General features: G+C 35.1%; 1 protein-coding gene across 1 annotated transcript in view; it reads right to left on the reverse strand.

Moving 5' to 3' along the window:
- Nucleotides 1–19,449, reverse strand: part of LOC146148625 (voltage-dependent calcium channel subunit alpha-2/delta-3-like) — a 101,334-nt gene that overhangs the window by 49,327 nt on the left and 32,558 nt on the right. Inside the window, exons 10-12 of the mRNA XM_083388080.1 lie at nt 11,090–11,209; nt 2,201–2,329; nt 1,537–1,629 (exon numbers count right to left, since the gene is read on the reverse strand). Coding sequence (XP_083244206.1) covers nt 1,537–1,629; nt 2,201–2,329; nt 11,090–11,209 — 342 coding nt within the window. The remainder of the gene's footprint in view (nt 1–1,536; nt 1,630–2,200; nt 2,330–11,089; nt 11,210–19,449) is intronic.

A 19,449-nucleotide genomic window follows, 5' to 3' on the forward strand; every position in this document is an offset into this window, starting at 1 on the left:
TGAAACTTCGTGACTGTTGCTTAGTCTAGGTCGCCTTATATAGCATGTAAATTTACTTTTGTGAAAAACAACTTTGTGTGAAAGTGAATTGCACTGAGCGCTGCAATTTTTTTGTTCTTGAAATGCTTTCGAATAACTACTTATGGCCATGTAAAGAAAGCTTATTAAAAATGTCCGTTTGATCTTTTTCGCTCATTTGAAATATAATTGTTTTATATTCAATTTCAATGTTCATGTGAGTTGTAAAAAAAAAGAAACAAACAGCGCAGCTAAAAAGTATTTTTTTACCGCGAACATCTCGATCTAAATAAGTTTGCACAGCTGAGAAAATTAGTCGCTTTTAAGGGGGCATTGTTCGGTTCAACGTACGTGTGTGAGCAATTTTCTTTGTGGTAGTCACTAACACAGTGGTAGGCCAACTGTGGACCACGATTTATTTTTGAATAGCTTGGTGTTATCATGTACCGTAGTTGGTGGCCGCATGATAGCCGTACATTCATTGGACTTTATTTTAACAATTGGTGTGGCATATATTGTTTTAAATTGGCTCAGCTTGGAAAGACCCACGTGCCAAATGTGGTCTTGTGAGCCTGTAAAACTATATTTTTTGCCAACTTTAACTCTATGTATACGCAAATTTTTCGCGCTTCGCACGTATATGTAGACTATTTCACCTTAAAACCAAATATCCTCCTGAATCCGCCACTGTTTTCGTAGTAGTTTTACGTAGTGGGCCTTCAAGTAGCTCTGAAAAGACTACTTTGGGCCGCAACAAAACGTTTGTCGACCACTGCACTAAAAGGTAGACGACGAGATATGCAAGTGGCCCGTGGTCTAATCCGAATACACATATTTGGCCCGGCAGTATGAAAGGTTGCACGCCCCTGGCTTAGATTTATCTGCAAGCAAGATTCTTTTATCAAAAGAGCCATATGGCGTCACAAAAAGAGCCATATATGGCTCGTGAGCCGTAGGTTCCCGACCCAGGTTTAATACATGTGACTAAGCTGTTGGAACACACAAATTTAAAAATGGAATCGGACTTACTCGTAGTTTTCCTGAGAGATTTTTAGCAGTTCCTGGCACCTATTTCGTTATTATCAACAACAGAAATTTGTTTCATCCGGTTTACCATTTAGGCCGTTTTTTATAATAACCTGCTTAAGATAGCCATATTTGTGCCGTGGCACCAGGTATTTCTTGCGGTCAAGTTGGCTGAAATCGGTAAATGTGGATTTAGGGAAAGTGTCATAAGCGTTGAGGCATAATGGCTAATTTATCTATGTAGTTACGTCATCAGAAGATTTTAGTTGAAAAGTATTGAAAAAGCACAGGCGTAGGCCTCGGATCTAGGATTTTGTTTATGAGTGTAATGATAATTTTATAGACAACGTTACAAACTTCCTAACACATATTACCAAAGCCATGTATAACATGCGAATATTTGCACCTACGTATGGGTAAAATAGATAACGAAAAAGTTTAGGGGGGCCTTTCCCATACCCCGCGTATGATATTGACGAAAAGTACTATCACCTGTTCTCCACTTGCATCATAGTAAGCTTTTGTCCAAATTGTATGATGATCACCAGTTAGTGCCAACGGTCTGTTGATCACGTTTACATGATGCTTTTAAACAATATAAAACAGAAAAATTAAATGTTATTATTGTATAATACCAACGTTGGCAACAAGTAAATTTAAAACTACTTTTAAAAGTCCCAGTCACGTCATTTGCAGCGATTTATGTCCTAATCCAATCGTTTACCAAATAGATTAAGTCCACTTAAGTCATTTTGAATAAATAACAAGTGAAGTCCCAATTCCAAGTTATTGGCAAACAAAGTAAAAAATTTTCAACAAATTCAATTAACAGCACTAACATAAAAACAATCTTCAACTTGAGTTAACATTTAATACATTTAATTTTTGGATTAAATAACATATTCTTACCAAAATGTATTCAAATAAAGCACTTAAATTTACGCCAAGTCTTTGTTAATTCAAGTCAATGATTAAATCATTACAACGTTGTATTTTACAGATGAATCAAGGTTTGAAAATAAATACTGTATTGTTCTACAGTATTTATTAAATTTTTGGTTTCACATTATGTCAAAATGTGTTAAACTGTTCAATTCTGTTAGTATTTACTATTATTGCATTATCTGATTTCTTACAGCAATCACTGAATTCTTACCAAAACTTGTTCTGTGACGCTATTCGGACTTTCTACTTGAGTAAAAAATCCTTTGTTGTTGCATGCCATTTCCTTCACAGGTTGAAGGTAGTTTTTTTCCTGACCAACTAGGTATGCAAATATGCGAATCTTTAAAATATACAACAAAATCGGTTTGGATTTTTTACTCAACCTATGGAGGGATATTCTTTCAAACACAGATAGGTAACAAAAAATATGAATTTCTTGTTACAAAATTATTTTTATTATTTAAAAAAAAGAAAAGCTTTACATAAAGTATATGACAAGATAAGTATGTCTTAAACTGGGCCGACCTAAATGGTAAACCGCGGTCTGCATCCAGATATTCAAAGTATTTACTTTAACAAATGTTTAATTAAAACATGAACAACTACTTTCGCGACAATTAGGTGCCATTTTCTGGAAACTAAAATAGTCAGATTTTCTTACGACCACCTCAACGACACATTCGCACAACGATAAAATAGTTAACCTTAACCTCTGAAACTAGTTGAGTAGCCCGGTCCCACTTTCCCCAAACTATTTTTCTGTTTTAACTAAGTAGATGCAAAAATATGTCAAGTTTCGCGCGAATCTTATTATATGGGCCGAAAATTCATTTTCGGGACATATCTTGGTTTTGGTCAAATTTTATGGGCCGTAAATTTATTTTCGGGACAAATTTTGTTTTTCCCCGTATTGATATGAACCGAAAATTTATTTTTCGGGACATATCTTGTTTTTGCTCTTATTCTTTTTTGGTCCGGAGCTTTATAGAAAAAGTATAACCGTAGAACTTTCAAATTTTCAGACACGACGTATAGTGGTATGTAGGTTCGTATAAAAGGTTTATGAATTTGCACCCCTAGTGCCTTTGATTGGGGGACAAAAAATCTTTGCTATGGTTTGCTATGGCATGTTTTGGGCCGATTTTCGTCCGGAGCTTTATAGAAAAAGTATACATCGTACAACTTTCAAATTTTCAGACAAATAGTAGTATGTAGGTGCGTATTGGAGGTTTATTAGTCTTCAACCCTAGGGGCCATAGCTTGGGGGACAAAAAACCCTAAACTAGAGGGGGTTTTGGTTGTTGTATGTTTTATCAAGGGGTTATATTTTCAAAGTTTAGTTTTTGTTTATTTGATTTTTTTATTTTTTTTTGGGGGGAGGTGTTAGTGGACCGTTATGAATAGTGTTGTTCATCAGGGTTGCTTTCAAATATTATTAGGTTTGTGGTTTAGTATAAACGTTTTCTATAGTTTTCTCTAACATGTTTCTGCAAGCAAAAACAGATATGGGCCGAAAATTCCAGCCTCAACTTGTGTCTTACACTGTAAACAAAATTGGGTACTTGAAAGGTAAAATTTAGGTATTATATTGAGAAACCCAAATAGATTGGGGTTTCCTACCCAAATTATTTGGGTAGTTTCCAAAACAAATTTGGGTTCCGGGCAAACCCAAACTTGAATTCCCAAAATGTTTGGGAAAAACCTGTTTTAAATATCAAATAATTTGGGTTTTACATGAATTTAGACACAACCGAGAAAGCTTGGGTTATAGGCCTACGAAAAGCCAAAACTATACACTTTTTAAGAAAACTACTATTTTGACGACATCTTTTGAAAACTTAAGTAAAAAACTTCACTGCTAAACCTCGGTACACCGAGCAAAGTGTCGTGGCATTTCCCAGTTAACGCAAGAAGTGTTATTTAAATATAATACTCTTCTTAAAGAATTTCAAGGACATAACCAAGAAAGCTTTGGGTTTATAGGAAACCCCCAAACTGCATTGCACACAAACAAACATCCATACTGCACAGCCGCATCCATGCTGTAATGTAATTGATTTATTTTCCGGGAGATTCTAATATAAACAAACATACAAACTTTATAGGCGCGACCATTCGCGGTAAAACATAGAATTATATGGATATCAGTTTGAATTCGAATCTAAGGATCGTTATTCAATCAGAATCAATATTTGTGAAAAGTATGCTGGGTACAGAGTGCTATATTAAGGTTTGAACCGGGAACCCATATCACTTAAATAAATAATAATGTTACAACGATATATTTAATTTCTATGTTGATGACGTAACAATGTAACGGTTCTACCTGTAGTTTCGCAAAATGTTGCTTGCGAAAAGCACATGGCGTGGGTTTGTGGGTTTATAACTGAAAGTTGTAAACTGTAAATTGGCTACTCCTTTAGGCCTACCAACTATCTGTGTTGGTCAATCGTATTAGGTTTAGAAATCAGTAGGTTTTTCTTATTACGGTTATCGTTTGTTTATAATTACTGTTGGCAGAAAAGTGAAACTGCATGGGTATAATTGGGTATATCCAAGTTAATCCTTGATCCGTTGTTGCGCATATTTCTTGTGAATATATTTCCTCGCCGCTAATGCAAAATGCTTTTCGATTAGCAATATTATAGCTTTATTCTAAACCAGGGGCGTGCAACCTTTCATACTGCCGGGCCAAATATGTGTATTCGGATTAGACCACGGGCCACTTGCGTATCTCGTCGTCTACCTGTTAGTGCAGTGGTCGGTAAACTTTTGTTGCGGCCCAAAGTAGTCTTTTCAGAAGGCCCACTACTTAAAACCACTGCGAAAACAGTGGCGGATTCAGGGGGATATTTGGTTTTAAGGTGAAATATTCTACGGCGCTTAATGACCAAAACACTGCCATGCTGGGTCTTTCCAATCTGAGCCAATTTAAAACATTATATGCCACACCAAAAAAAGCTATTCAAAAATAACTCGAGGTTCACAGTTGGCCTACCACTGTGTTAGTGACTACCACAAAAAACTGATCTCACACGTACGTTGAACCGAACAATGCCACCTTAAAAGCGACAAATTTTCTCAGCTGTGGAAACTTAGTTAGATCAAGATGTTCTCGGTGAAAAACTACTTAGATCCGCAGAGACAAATTTGTTTCTTTTTTTTACAACATGGACATTGAAATTGAATATAAAGCAATTACATTTCAAATGAGCAAAAAAGATTAAACAGACATTTTTAATATGCTTTCTTTACACGGCCACAAGTAGCTATTCTAAAGCATTTCAAGAACAAAAAAATTACAGCGCTCAGTTCACTTTCACACAAAGTTGTGCACTTTTCGCAACAGCATCCAAAACGCATTTTGTAGTTTTATTTTGTTAGCAGGTCACATTCTATTCTAATTCTAAAAACTAAAATATTACATAGGCTATATAAGGCAACCTAGACTAAGGAACAGTCAGGAAGTTTCAATATTTTAACAGTTACCTGAATGTTTAGTGGTACGGGCCAAAAACCAAAGCACACCGCGAGCCACATAATTTGGTTCCGCGGGCCGCAGGTTGCACGGCCCTGTTCTAAACAGTACATAGGCCATATTGTTAATTAGTGTTAGCAGGATAAAGAGTTATTATTTTATTTGTTTTGTGATATTAACTGTACTATGTTTAAAATTTTCAGGAAGTTTTTTTTAGGTTACACAGAGTTATGACTTCCTTTAATGCAGATTGCTTCGAATTAAAGCAAAATGTATATCACACCCTTAACATGCAAAGATGTTGAGCCTTCAGCAATCGAAACTACATGCAAAGCAATAAAGGTTTGTTTTAAATATAAATAGTAAACATCATGTTGGCATTACTGCAAGAGGGAAAGGCTTGCCTTTCGCTTAAAGTTGCTAAGGCTAAAATTAGTGTGTCACTAAGCCCGTTTATATGCACGTTTAAGCCGGATTCTAATCTGTTTCGTTAATTCATTCTCTGTCGTTTTGGTGCTGAAATGAATTAAGTTCTTTCGTTTCTTAATCGGTCAAAAGGAGTGGTTTTCAATCCGTTCGCCGCTTTATCTGTTCGTTTCGCGGACGGACGAAATCGTTTAACGTCACGCCACTTTTGGCGCATTATGACGTACCACGAGCGGCTAGTCGTAAACAAAACAACAAGTTTAGCGCATAAGGAAAGAATATTACATACACTCGTTAGATACTAACTTGTGACAGAGAGGCTGGTCTAGAATCCACAAAGTCGAACATTATTTGGGTTAGGATGCGGGTTTGGGTAGGTTTAAATTTGGGTAGGTTTAAAAGTAAGCATTGACCTTTACCAAAAAACGAACATATACCAAAATAAACAGTGCTTTAAAACGGATCATTTCAAATACCATTGATGATGCTATAGTTGATTAAAATGCTTTGTGACCAAACATCACAATGATCATGGAGGAAGGAGGAAAGCAAATATGATTTTTTTAAGTTTCAAATTGTGTCATTTGTGACTCAAAAATGCACTGGTCAGCGAGATGTCCACATAGAATGCAAAAGCCTTATTGACTTATTTGCTGGAAAGGCCTGATGAAGGCCTTTTCATATCAAATCACCAACCCCTAAACTCCTAAAGCATGACTTGAAAAAATGGTACACCTACTATAATCCCTAATCACTTACTCTTTGTTTCTTCAAATTATGCTAAAATTGAAATACTTTTCGAGATAAAACAAATGAAGCACTTTTTGCAAGAAGGCCTAATAGTTAGATCTCTAACTTTACGAGTTAATTTAAAAAGTTTGAATTACAACCAAATAAACAATATATTTTTTTATCATAAGGGTTCATATCGTAAAAGCATCATCTTAAAAAAACAATTTTTTAGGCTAAATATGGACTATATTATTGTGAAGCAGAACACACAAAATTGGAGTGGAATAAATATGGATTAAAAAAAAATTGTTGTAGTAGTATTTGGTGTGCTTGCTATGCACACTACTATGTCGCTTCAATTTACTATATCATGCGATAACAAATTCACATATATTTTTGCCACAGTATGTGCGTTTCACAAACAGAAGAAAAAGCAAATATTGCACTTAAAAACAGTAGGCCTAATACACAATTTAAAATAGTAGAAAACTTAACTATATTGTTGTTGTTTTTTTTAACTTGAGTTGTAGGGTTTCTTGCTTGACGTTACACTTACTGGGCAAGGTGTATTCTGTGCCAGTTGTGATTTTAGGGTTGACACTTGAACAAATGGTTGCAATGTAATAATTTAAAAAACTTTGGTTAATGAATATGAAAATAAAGGGGATGGACCAGCGGGATGTAAAAACTTGACGTTGCTGTAATCTGTTTCACTGTTGGAATTTACTATAATTGCCAGTCACCATTTGTTATCATAGTTTACTGTTATATATCCTTCTACATTATTCCAGAAATGTTTTCTGAACAAGGTAAGAAAGACACTCGTTTTTCGCAGGTTTTACCTTTACTAGAGAATATTCCTTTACAATTTACCATGATTGCCCTTTTGAAACTGTGAGCTTGGAACTTTTAAGTGTATTTAATTGCTACAGCCTATTTAAAGCGGTGCTGTTTCTCTGCTCTGGCACAAAGCAAAGTGGCACTTAGGGAATGTGTGCTTTTGCACATTCACAAAGTTGATTTCGTGTTTGAATTTTTTTATCGCATTGTCCCTTTCAATTATATGCGGAAAAAGATTTGCTCTGCATCAACTCCAAAGTTTTCCTTTGAAATATTAAATTAATGAAGTTTTTGTTATATAGTGATGCTTCTCCATCTTGAAGTAGTGTAGTTTTTTAAAGAACTTTTGCTTTTAAGAAATCATACCAAGTGTTTCTTGAATCAATGCACTGCTGTTGTGTCGTGCTTCAAGCAGTCTAAAATTACTACAAATTAAAATGCAATAAGGCATCTAAGCTTTCTGGTCTGTAATAAACAATTAAGGGGTGTATTGTGGACTGGCTGCTGGTCTGGCTTGGACTGTAGGCCTATATTGCAACCCAAATGAATAATTTTCTGCAAAATTACCAATCACAATTGCAGAATCAGAGGTAATTGTATTATTTAACTTTCTAAGTAACTGGCCTGTTGTTTGGCAATAAAGTCATGCCTCTGCAGCTTTTGAATTTGTGAGCAAAATTTAACACAGTCTTCTGTTGACTGGGTAATTGTTTCGAATGTTGCTCAGTCAGTTGATTGCCATGGTTTATATAATAGATTAAGAACAAAGTTTTTGTCCAAATAATCTTCGATATTAGTTTTTAAATGATGCGGTGTGTGATGACACTCCCCACAGTCATTTAAAAAGCACCCTGTTTAACTGGGATTTCGTTTGGAAAAACTTAGAAAATGATGATACAATTTTCAGAAAAAAAGTCAGAATTTATGTTTACTTTATCATAAGTTTTATGTTTTGATGGATGATAACACATTTTGAGTTTTGCCGCCGCCAGGTAACACCACATGATTTGGTAGAAATGTGGTGAATTTCGTAAACCCAACTTTAACTTCTGGATGTTTCACTTTAAAATAATGGTAAGCTTTGTTCTAAGCACATAAAATAAGACGCTTTTGACAACGCTGCTTTCGATAACTTCGATTTTCACAAACACATACCCATTTTTTCTAGCATCATATGGCTCATTAAATAATCCTGCTGAAACTCCTTAACAAGATTGATGACTTCCCCAGGAATGGGATGCTCATTTAGAATCAGTATTCGATAGTATTCTACTTTTGTTGGTTAATTTCGTAGCACTCCGTTATTTTAAATTATTTTCCACTTCCCAGCTGGCTAGAATCCAATTTTAAACATCATAAACTCGATTGGCGTTATTATCTGAAAGCTGCACGACAATGCTATATCATGGTAGCATGTGCATAAACGTGGATGTTTAACACGAGATTTGTACTTATGTTGTTGATAAATTACATAACTTTAACAACCAGGTAAAATATTTGTATTGCATATGTGATCAAGCTGTTCATATAAGTAAGTCATGTTGAAAAAATCATTATACTTTTAGAACAACATATTTACTATGCACAATATACTTTCATATAACATGTGAATAATAGGAAACTTAAATGTATAAAAAATATTTAAAAAAATACATTCATATTTCTTCTTAATTATTAGGCTATCATTATTCCACTCAATTTTTTATGTGTGATGCATTATTAGGGCATAGGAAACATTTTTTAAATGATACTTTTACGTTCTGAACAGACAAATGTTGATGATATAATTTTGTTTACTTCATTGTAAAGCAAACTTTATTGGGTACTCGAAATGAAATATTTGTTACTGAGACAGTGATTTCAGCTAATATTAGTACAGCATGTAGTAAAACTGTATGTGGCAATAAATCATTTAATGATTATATGTATTCTCCTGAAGTAGATTTTAAAAACAAATTAAGCAGTTTTCAAAGAAAGTCTTTCGAATAAGAAGACCAAATTTCAGAATATTTTTCAGCAAGTGAAGACAATTCTAATCCCGATGTGGCAAAACGGTGCACAATAGAGAATGGCACAACATATTCTCATACAACAGGCACTGAATTGTTATCAAAAGGCACCTGACTCTTAAGTAGGATAATCCAGTTTGTCCATAAGCGATAGATGTGTCAAGCTAAGGTACCGGTACTTAGCCGTGCGTGCTGTGAAAGAAAAATGCAAACACAAGAATGGAAATAATGTAGAATATTACATTCCAAATAATTTTGAGGGTATTAAGACCTTGATAAATCTGGAAAAGTTAAGGGACTTAGAAATAGTTATCAAACAAAATTATGAATCCCAAATTATTCCAATCCGATCTCGTTAATGTGGACGAAGACTATTATACTAATTTTCTTTGAAGGAAGCGAAGGTGGATGAACTAAAGAGTTGGGAAATAAATGCAGTATATAATAAAGTACTTTCCACTAATCGAAAGTGTAAAGGCTGGTTCACACTAGACGCGTTAACGTCTAGCGTTAGCGTTTAACGGCTAACGTCGTCATGTTCACACATAACGCGTTGCCACCGTTAACGGCAAATTTCCTCGCTTCTAACCGAAAGCGTCAAAGTTGAAATATTTTAACTTTTCCGCAACCGAAAACGTTTTACGTTAACGCTAGACGCGTCTAGTGTGAACCAGCCTTACGTCTTTTAGATGGGTATGCACATTAATCGACACTGCGGTTGGCACGTGATTTATGAAGAACACAATCGCGAAGAACCTGACAAGGATTATCCAACCAGCTCCTAAGACGGATTAGGACTTCTCTTTTGTTTTTACAGATGTAGCGTTTGCTGATTGAATGGATGGTGGTAGCCGAGGTGCTTATCATGTGTTTTGGTGAGCCAAAATAGATCCTGTAACTAAGTGAGCCGGAACGAAGTCAAATGGACTTTTCTGATATGAGTTCACAATGAAATAAAAGCATGTACAAGGATATAACACACGAAAGCTTGCCAATAGAAGGTGTTACGTATAACCATTATCTGTTTTCGTCTGTGTATTCTACAACAAACGTTTAAGAATATATATCAGATCACTAAGGAAAATTATTTCACAAAAGCAAATCACTTCGGTATTGTGGATGGACATTAAAGAACAACAGGTCGATTGCCTGACGACGAAAGGAGCATCTGCGGTTCGTCTGTTCATAGTTTTACAGTATAAAAAACTATTAAACAATTACAAAACATTGCTGGGTTTGTTGTCTAAACTTAGTGTTTAAGTGATGTATGATTTCCTAGGTCTCATATTCATGTGTTGATATATATCATTTTAATCTTGGTTTTGCCTTTTATTTGTACCTCAAGCAGTAAGGAGCTCTAGCCCTTATATTATAGCTTGTTAGTCTTTTATCTTGGTTGCGTACATACACTAACGTATTTACGTAACTTTTAACTTAAACAAGTAATCGCGGTATAAGTTTATTTAATTATAACAGATATTGACTTGTTTGTTTATCATTCAATTAGGTAGTAGGATAACACTCAGCATTCTCATCATTGTAGCACTAGAGACATAATATATCACACAAGTAATATAAGGAAGGGCGAGATCGCAAAGAATAAAGTAACACCCACCGTAACGTTCTTCTCGGTAGCGGCTTGATCAAAGATCCATTGGTAGTTTTCTGGAGCTCCATCGGTAATGAGCATTATTGCGCAGTTGCACCCACTTCCACCACTACCATTTCTCTGAAACTAGAAACACTTATATTTATGAGTTATTAGTGCAATGCAGTGTAACTGAAAGTCAAGTCATTTTGAATAAATAACAGGTCAAAGTCATAATTAAAGCAAGTCAATTCCAATTCAAATCCTTGGCATAAAAAAAATGCCAAGGAAATTACACCTTAAGCTATTGAAATTGATTAACTCGTCCGATTATGAGCAATAACTCAACTTAAAAATACCAAAAACTGAAAATAAAAACTAACAGCAAGCGAATTGTGTTACGCGCAAAAATTAGGATGAATAACCCAATATTAATACACTTTCATTTCAAGTCATTTGTCTAAAATATTTAGTAAGATGAGTAATTTGACAACAGTGACTTAAGTGTAGGCCTAGTAATTGACGTAATTGACGAAGTCATTAAAACACTGGTGCAATATTTGAATTTTATTTGTCTAAGTAATGGTGATTTATAAACCTTCAAATGCAGTCACTGTATACAAACTTTTGGTTATTGCGTCAGAAACCTAAACTTCGTTTTCGGGGTACGCTGTTGTTTGAAAAAAAAACTCTTTATTTTTATTCTCTTTGGCAATACAAAAAAATGATCTCGATTGGTTATTTTTGTCGATTTTTTTTTTCTAATCTACGTCACAAATGCCAAACTTGTAATTATGTGTCATAAGCATGTCTACTATTCCAATGGTGTTTAGGGTTGGTTTTCCTCTTTATTATAAGGACAATCTAAAGTGCTACCAAGGGTGTGACAGGTCTATCTGTAGCGCACAGAGGAAAGCGCATTTCGCGAACAATTAAGGAAGCGCATTCGCGAACAATTAAGCTCTAGGTTGCAACAGGGGACGTCGAGGTTTTTTGCACAATGTGCGCACTCTTTTGAAAATGTGCGCACTTTTTCTCAGAATGTGCGCACATTTTAAAGTGCCTCCAAAAATGTGCGCCCTTTTTTTCAGAATGTGCGCACATTATTTCAGAATGTGCGCACGTTTTAAAGTGCCTCCAAAAATGTGCGCAATTTTCTCAGAAGGTGCGCACATTATTTCAGAATGTGCGCACTTTTTAAAGTGCTTTCAGAATGTGCGCACATTTTAAAGTGCTTTCAGAATGTGCGCACATTTTAAAGTGCTTTCAAAAATGTGCGCACTTTTTGCTCAGAATGTGCTCATGGCAAAATCAAAATAGACTTATAAGAATTGAGCGAAACTTGGCGCGTCGGAATTGGTTTTGGGCAATATCTAAGGGTTAATATCGCTGAATATTAATTTTAATATTTTTGAATATTAATTTTTTTTCAAAATTTTTCGCAAGTGTGATTGCTGGAAAGGTGTAGGCAATACAAAGACTGTGTAAAAATTTCAACTTTATATCGTTCCAAATTTTGGAGATATTGCCCAAACCAATTCCGGCGCGCCAAGTTCGCCCAGGTTGCGCATCCGCCGTAGTTAAAGTAAATACAATTTTTCTAACGGAAAGTGCACATATTTAAAAGCGGGGAAATAAATGTGCATATTAATATTTTTTTTATTTTTTTAATAAAAGTCTGATTGCTGGCTAAGTTAGATTCGAAATATTGTTTACTTCCGAAGATATTACACGATGAAATTTCGAGCTGCTTGTTTCCATTTGGTAGAAATGTGCACATTTTGAGACTATATTTTAGTGACAATTGGAACTTTAATATTTAGGTCGTGCGTTTTAGAGTCAGTCGTTTGTGTAACTTAACTAAATGAACAACTATTTTGGTTTAATTTTATGTAGTATTTCAAAACAATGTTTATAAAAAGTGAAAAAGACCTTGGGGAGCTAACAGAAAGTTGGCAAAAATGCAATTTATGTTTATCAGAGGTGGAACAAAGTGTCCAGTTTGTGTCATTTGAGACATGATGAAAATATCAACATTTAGGTATTTTCGAATCTATTTTGATAATTGTATATTTAAATGTTATCACCTAACTTTACATTTAAAATGTTGTATTTCAGAATTTGTCACAGGATTAGCCAAGTCAAGACTGTTCGTCTGGTTGATGTAGATTTTTACTTTTACTATTTAGTCCCTTTTAGCTTGTCTAGCCTAAAAAAAAAAAAAAAGACTGACACATTTTGGAGTTTATTTGTAAACTTTTGTAAATTGGGTGCCGTTTCTATGTTGTTAGTATTAAAGAAAATGTGTTTCTGACACACTGTTTTCAGCGTGATATTGGTATTATGGCGCAGTGTTGATGCTGGTATGTAGGGCTCAAGCTAGCTTTGACTCCCCTCTTTTCAAGCTTTTGTTGTATCGGGTTTGTCGACAATAAACGTATAAACAGGATTTTAAAAGGCAATAGTTGTATTTTAACTAGGATAGAATTGTATCTAGTTTGTTTTCACAAAAATACAGAGATCATATCACTTACTAAATTAATAGAAAACAAGATTAAAAAGGTTTTGAGTTATCTGTACAATGTTACTTTAGTTGAAATCATTAATGATCGTCACGTACCTCTCCAAAGGGTGTACATATATATTGAAGCACTTCAAAATGTGCGAACATTCTAAAAAAAGGTGCGCACTTTTTTCAAGGTACTTAAAATGTGCGGACATTTTTAAAGAAAAGTGCGCTCATTCTTTAAAGGTATTTCAAAATGTGCGCACATTCTGAAAAAAAATGCGCCCTTTTTTAAAAGCACTTTGAAATGTGCGCACATTTTGAAAGAAAAGTGCTCACATTCTTAAAAGCAGTTCAAAATGTGCGCACATTGTTAAAAAAGTGCTCACATTTTTGAAGGCATTTTAAAATGGCGTGCACATTTTTTGCGCACATTGTGCACATTGTGCAAAAAATGTTTGCATCCCCGTCTCCTAGGCTGGGAATTTTCTAAATTATCTGTTTTATAGCCTTACGGTAAGATGCATATGCTATCCGAAAACATCCACACCAAATTAAAAAATATTTCTGATGTGTTTATCACAGCGGTTTCTAACCAGGGGATCACGACCCCAAAGAAGGTTGCAAGAGATTGTCTTGGGGTCGCTGTTACACGTTGTAAAACAAAAAATGGCAGTATAAAGAGCAAGAATAATGCAAGCGAGTTTAACAACTGTGGTGGTAATGATATTTACTTCAGTGAACCAGTCTTGTTTATGACGTCGCCATTATTCCTGAAGCATAGCTCCTGTATAATGGCCCTTTCTAACACAAATAGGCATGGTGGCTACTTGATTAACGAAGACCCGTTTTCTAAACTCGTTATAACTTTTATGTAAAACATTTATACACTATTGAATTATTTGTTACAACAAGTTTTTTTTTTTCACTAATAATACAGAGATGCTGCTATAAAATACCTTATTAATCCTTACCAAGATCACTTTGGTTTCAGATTTTAAATAATGTAAATTAAATTTTATTATTTTGTTCAAGTTACTTGACGAGTCTACGGAAAGTCAATTTTCTATTATTGCGTAATAAAAACGCGAGAATTTTTTCTTTTTTGGAATTAAAAGTCGTTATGACAAACAACGTTTTGGTGATAAGAGGTAACTGCTCGATTTGTTCAATTAACATTACTTTGTGCGGCCTTATGTCTTCCCTGATTTTAATGAGATAAATGCAGGCTGGCCATTTATTCGATCCATTTTGGACACAGTGCACAACAATGATTTTTAGGTTAGGCCTATATATGAAATTTGCATTGTAGGCCCTACAATTATTGTAGGAAGCAATTAGTTAACCCAGGGTGGTCCAAACCCAGGCCCGCGGGCCAGATATGGCCCGCGACATCATTGTTCGTGGCCCGCGAAGCACTGTTAAGGGTTTAATCAAAAGAAACAAAAATGACTAACGATCAGCAAGCATACTGCAATTGTTTGCTTGTGATTACATCTTTCCGGCTACACCATTAAATAAACCAGTTTGCTATCGCTCATCAAATTCGTGTCCAGGGGGTGGCAAGGACACCTAATTTTTTATTTGTGTTAGACCGGTTTAAAAGTCGCAGTACGTCCTATATGCAACTTTCTAAAATGGCTGTTTTGCAAACCTTAATAATTTTATATTTGCGTTTTGTTAGTTATATTTGCGCTTTGTTTTACATCTTTTTAATATAAACACAACATAAAAAGCCCTAGATAAATCACTATTTTTGCCACTTAAATAAACAATAAAATATAGGCTATCGCGCTTCTATTTTTGCCACAATAAATAAACAATAAAATATATCGCGCTTCTGAAAATTATTGTTTTCACTATGACTAAAGGCTAAAGCCCTGACCCGTTCATGATGTCATTTCAGTCAAATTGATCTAGTTAAAAACATTATACGCTTAAAACCTAAATCAAAAGTTTCGTCAAATACGCAATTTTTTAGCGCTTCGCGCGCACCATTTTGCCAGTCTTATCATATTTATCATTCGATTTTAATTTGCGCATAAGTTCGACGATAGCAGAAAGTTTCTAGAGCTTATGTGTCTTTCGACGTTACTTTTTGAGCATGCTTTGTGGCGTAGACTTTAAACATTTTATGCCCCGACCAAACGAAAATCATTGATTCGCCGCTGACACGCATGTAGCACTTTAGCACTTTATGTGGCCCGCAAAGCATATGCCAGAAATGTTTTTGTCGATGCTGTCAACCTTGGACCACCCTGAGTTAACCAATTCGATAAATAGACAGTCTGCGGACGACCAGCTTATTTGCTTTTTTACAATGTATGCTGCATGTTTTCCGATCACCACGAAATGTAAAACAGCACATCACGTTGGAATATAATGGTTGTAGTAAGAAAAATCAATTCCAATGAACAACACGTACTGCCTTCGTAGCTCGAAACACCGCGGTATAAAGTCAAGCTTAGTTTCAGCCACGAAGGTACACATATCAGTTCGTAAACACAAACATCAGTTCCAACATAAAGACCGCCAACATGTGTTACGTCGTTCAGGTGTTATATCTATACAATGTCAAATCAAACGTATTCTACATTACGTATGGATAATGAAGGTTCTTCATCACATTCCACACAAGACACGAACGTGGCCAGACATTTACAATTAAATCCTGGTAAAATACTATACTTGAAAAAAGATCGCGACATTGAAATATCGGGGCACAAATCCCGATAGAAAAATATATATAGGCCTACTTAGAATCAGTGGATTCGCTTCTTAATATTTTGAAAAGTAATCAAGATATTCGAAATGTCAAAAATGCTACCAGCACAACGCGTGTTATGAAATTTGTATTTACCAAACGTGTATCACCAAGTAGTGAACGTTTAGTCATTATAAAAAAAAACTGTTATGACTGCTAAAAAGTTATTTTTGCTTTATTTAGCCCTCTAGCGAAGATGTTCGCCATCTGTAACCACATTATTTGGTTACTTTTTAATTGCCACATTCGTTTTTTTAAATCATCGACTATAACACGAGGCGAGCAAATTCACATGGACACATTGTAATGTAACATGCAATGGCAACGAAGATTAAAATAATTTCTGACCACCAAAAGTATGCATTAGTAACTTAACTAACGGTTTTAACTTTTTTGTGTCCGACTTTCATCACTGTGTCAGACTTTTTATTCCCGACAAGAAGAAAAGTGTCTAGTGGTCGTGGGAAAATTTTTGTCATGTTTTAATGCGATATTTTACAGCAGTATTTTTTATTTATGTTTTCATGTATTGTGTTTTGCTCTGCATTGGTGGTGGAAAATGGTTGTAACAAATAATTCAATGGTGTATGAATTTTTTTTACCAAAAATGTATATCAAGTTTTGCATATCAAACAATTAGGAAGAAAACTAACCCCGAATACCAGTGGAATGGTATACATGCTTGATGATACATAACTAAAAACTTTGCATCTGTGACGTAGCTTTGAAAAAACATTTGTTTTGTTTAATTTTTCTCCAATTTTTGCCCCAGGCAACCTCTTGCGGATAGAATTAAAAACTAGTACAAACTAAAAAATTCACTGTAACTTAAAACGCAAATGCGTTGGTGTATTTTTAGAATTTATTTAAATCTGGTTGGAATTCATATCAAATAGAAAATCCAAGACACTGACATAACATGAAACTGAACTTTTTTTGCTATGCTTGAGTTAACCCAAAGGAGACCTTACGAAAAAGGCCACATATCAGGATATAGCCTAGCGCAGTGGTTCCAAACACATGGGTCGCGACCCAAAGTTGGGTCGCTTGATTATTTTTTGGGGTCGCTTGTTTTTCAGGCATATTGTATCTTGAAAAAAAAAACAATAAAAACTAGACGGGGTGTGCGGTTTTAGTATATTTTGCTAGGGGTTTATAGCGCGGTTCTACTATATTATACCAGGGGGGGTATAGCGCAGTTCCACTATACTTTACCAGGGTGTTATTCCTTGGTTATTCTATATTCTTTCAACGGGTCTTATTTGTCAGTGTCCATATACTCCCAATGTTGTGCTTCCAGTTTCGGTGCTTTAGCAGGCAAAAGCGGATGTGGCCCGAAGTTGCGTGTTATAGGTTGGACATGGTGCACTTTTACAAGATTGATTGCCAGTGGTCTTAATATAAATTTGGCTGCGAAGCAAACCTATAACTTGTCTTTATAATTGAAAAATATTTGACAATTTTTTCTTGCACCCCTATACGCCTCTAATTGGGGACAAAAATCAATAGTGTGATGTGTTCGATTAAGTTCTTTACAGCTATCTACTCTAATCTAGCGGCAGAAAACCTTCAATACAGAATTAGTTCATATCGCCTGCCTTATTCTGGCCGCGAAGCGGCTGGCTCCCTGCTGTGCTTTTTTTGTCCAGCGCGTGCAACATCCATTGTGCAAAGTGTCTCGTCTTAGTGAATTAACTTATTGCTCTTACAAAACAACATATTTTACCGCCGCAAGTTTAAATAAAAAATCTGCCAGGCAGTGTACACCACTTTGTTTGCAATTTTTTTTCCATCAAAAAATCACTTTAATTTGTATATTTTTGGTTAATTATTTTCCCCCATGGGTTAATTATTTTGAGTTGAAGGTCAAAATTTTGCTGTGAAGCAACCTATAATTTGTCTTTATAATTGAAAACTATTTAACAATGTTTTCTTTAGTTTTTTAGACACCTCTAAACACAAAAATGGCCGAATTTTAATTTTGCCCCCTAAAATACTCCCCTATTTTCAAGAGGTAAAATGTTTATTTTAACATCAGCTTTAAATGGTTCTCTAACATTTGTGAAATTTTCAGATTTTTATGTCATTTCCTTCTAGTGTAAATATATCATTGAAATTTCCTAAAGTGTTGTGCATTTTGACCCCCCGGATAAACAGTTCAGGGCTAATGTTTAAAATTTTGTTACTTAGCATTGTATATGTCATGTATCCATCATCCATAAATATATCAGATTTTTTTTACATTTTTTCATCTCTGAAAAGTGCCGAAAACCAAAATTACCAAAAAATGACAGTTTTACCCCCCTAAAAACCACCCCTTAGAACCTAGGCAATTTTTTTTTTTATATTAGAAACAACTTTGGGAGGGTATTTAACAGTTGTGAAAATTTCATGTTCCAACTATGTTTTTTTCCTTGTCAAAAGTGAGCCATAAAAAATTGACTGAAAAAAAAAAAAAAAAAAAAAAAAATAATAACTAGACAGGGTGTGCGGTTTTTGTATATTTTGCTAGGGGGTTATAGCGCGGTTCTACTATATTATACCAGGGGGGTATAGCGCAGTTCCACTATACTTTACCAGGGTGTTATTCCTTAGTTATTCTATATTCTTTCAACGGGTCTTATTTGTCAGTGTCAATATACTCCCAATGTTGTGCTTCCAGTTTCGGTGCTTTAGCAGGCAAAAGCGGATGTGGCCCGAAGTTGCGTGTTATAGGTTGGACATGGTGCACTTTTACAAGATTGATTGCCAGTGGTCTTAATATAAATTTGGCTGCGAAGCAAACCTATAACTTGTCTTTATAATTAAAAAATATTTGACAATTTTTTCTTGCACCCCTGTACGCCTCTCATTGGGGACAAAAGTCAATAGTGTGACGTACTCGATTTAGTTCTTTACAGCTATATACTCTAACCTAGCGGCAGAAAACCTTCAATGCAGAATTTGTTCATATCGCTTGCTTTATTCTGGCCGCGAAGCGTCTGGCTGCCTACTGTGCTTTTTTTGTCCAGCGCGTGCAACATTCATTGTGCGAAGTGGCTTGTCTCAGTGAAACTAAGCGCGTGCGACTTGCCTTTTAAAAAAAGGCTTAGTAAATTAACTTATTGCTTTTACAAA

The sequence above is a fragment of the Ascidiella aspersa genome, chromosome 4 (genome assembly GCF_963924565.1).
Source record: "Ascidiella aspersa chromosome 4, kaAscAspe10.2, whole genome shotgun sequence".
NCBI lineage: Eukaryota > Metazoa > Chordata > Ascidiacea > Phlebobranchia > Ascidiidae > Ascidiella > Ascidiella aspersa.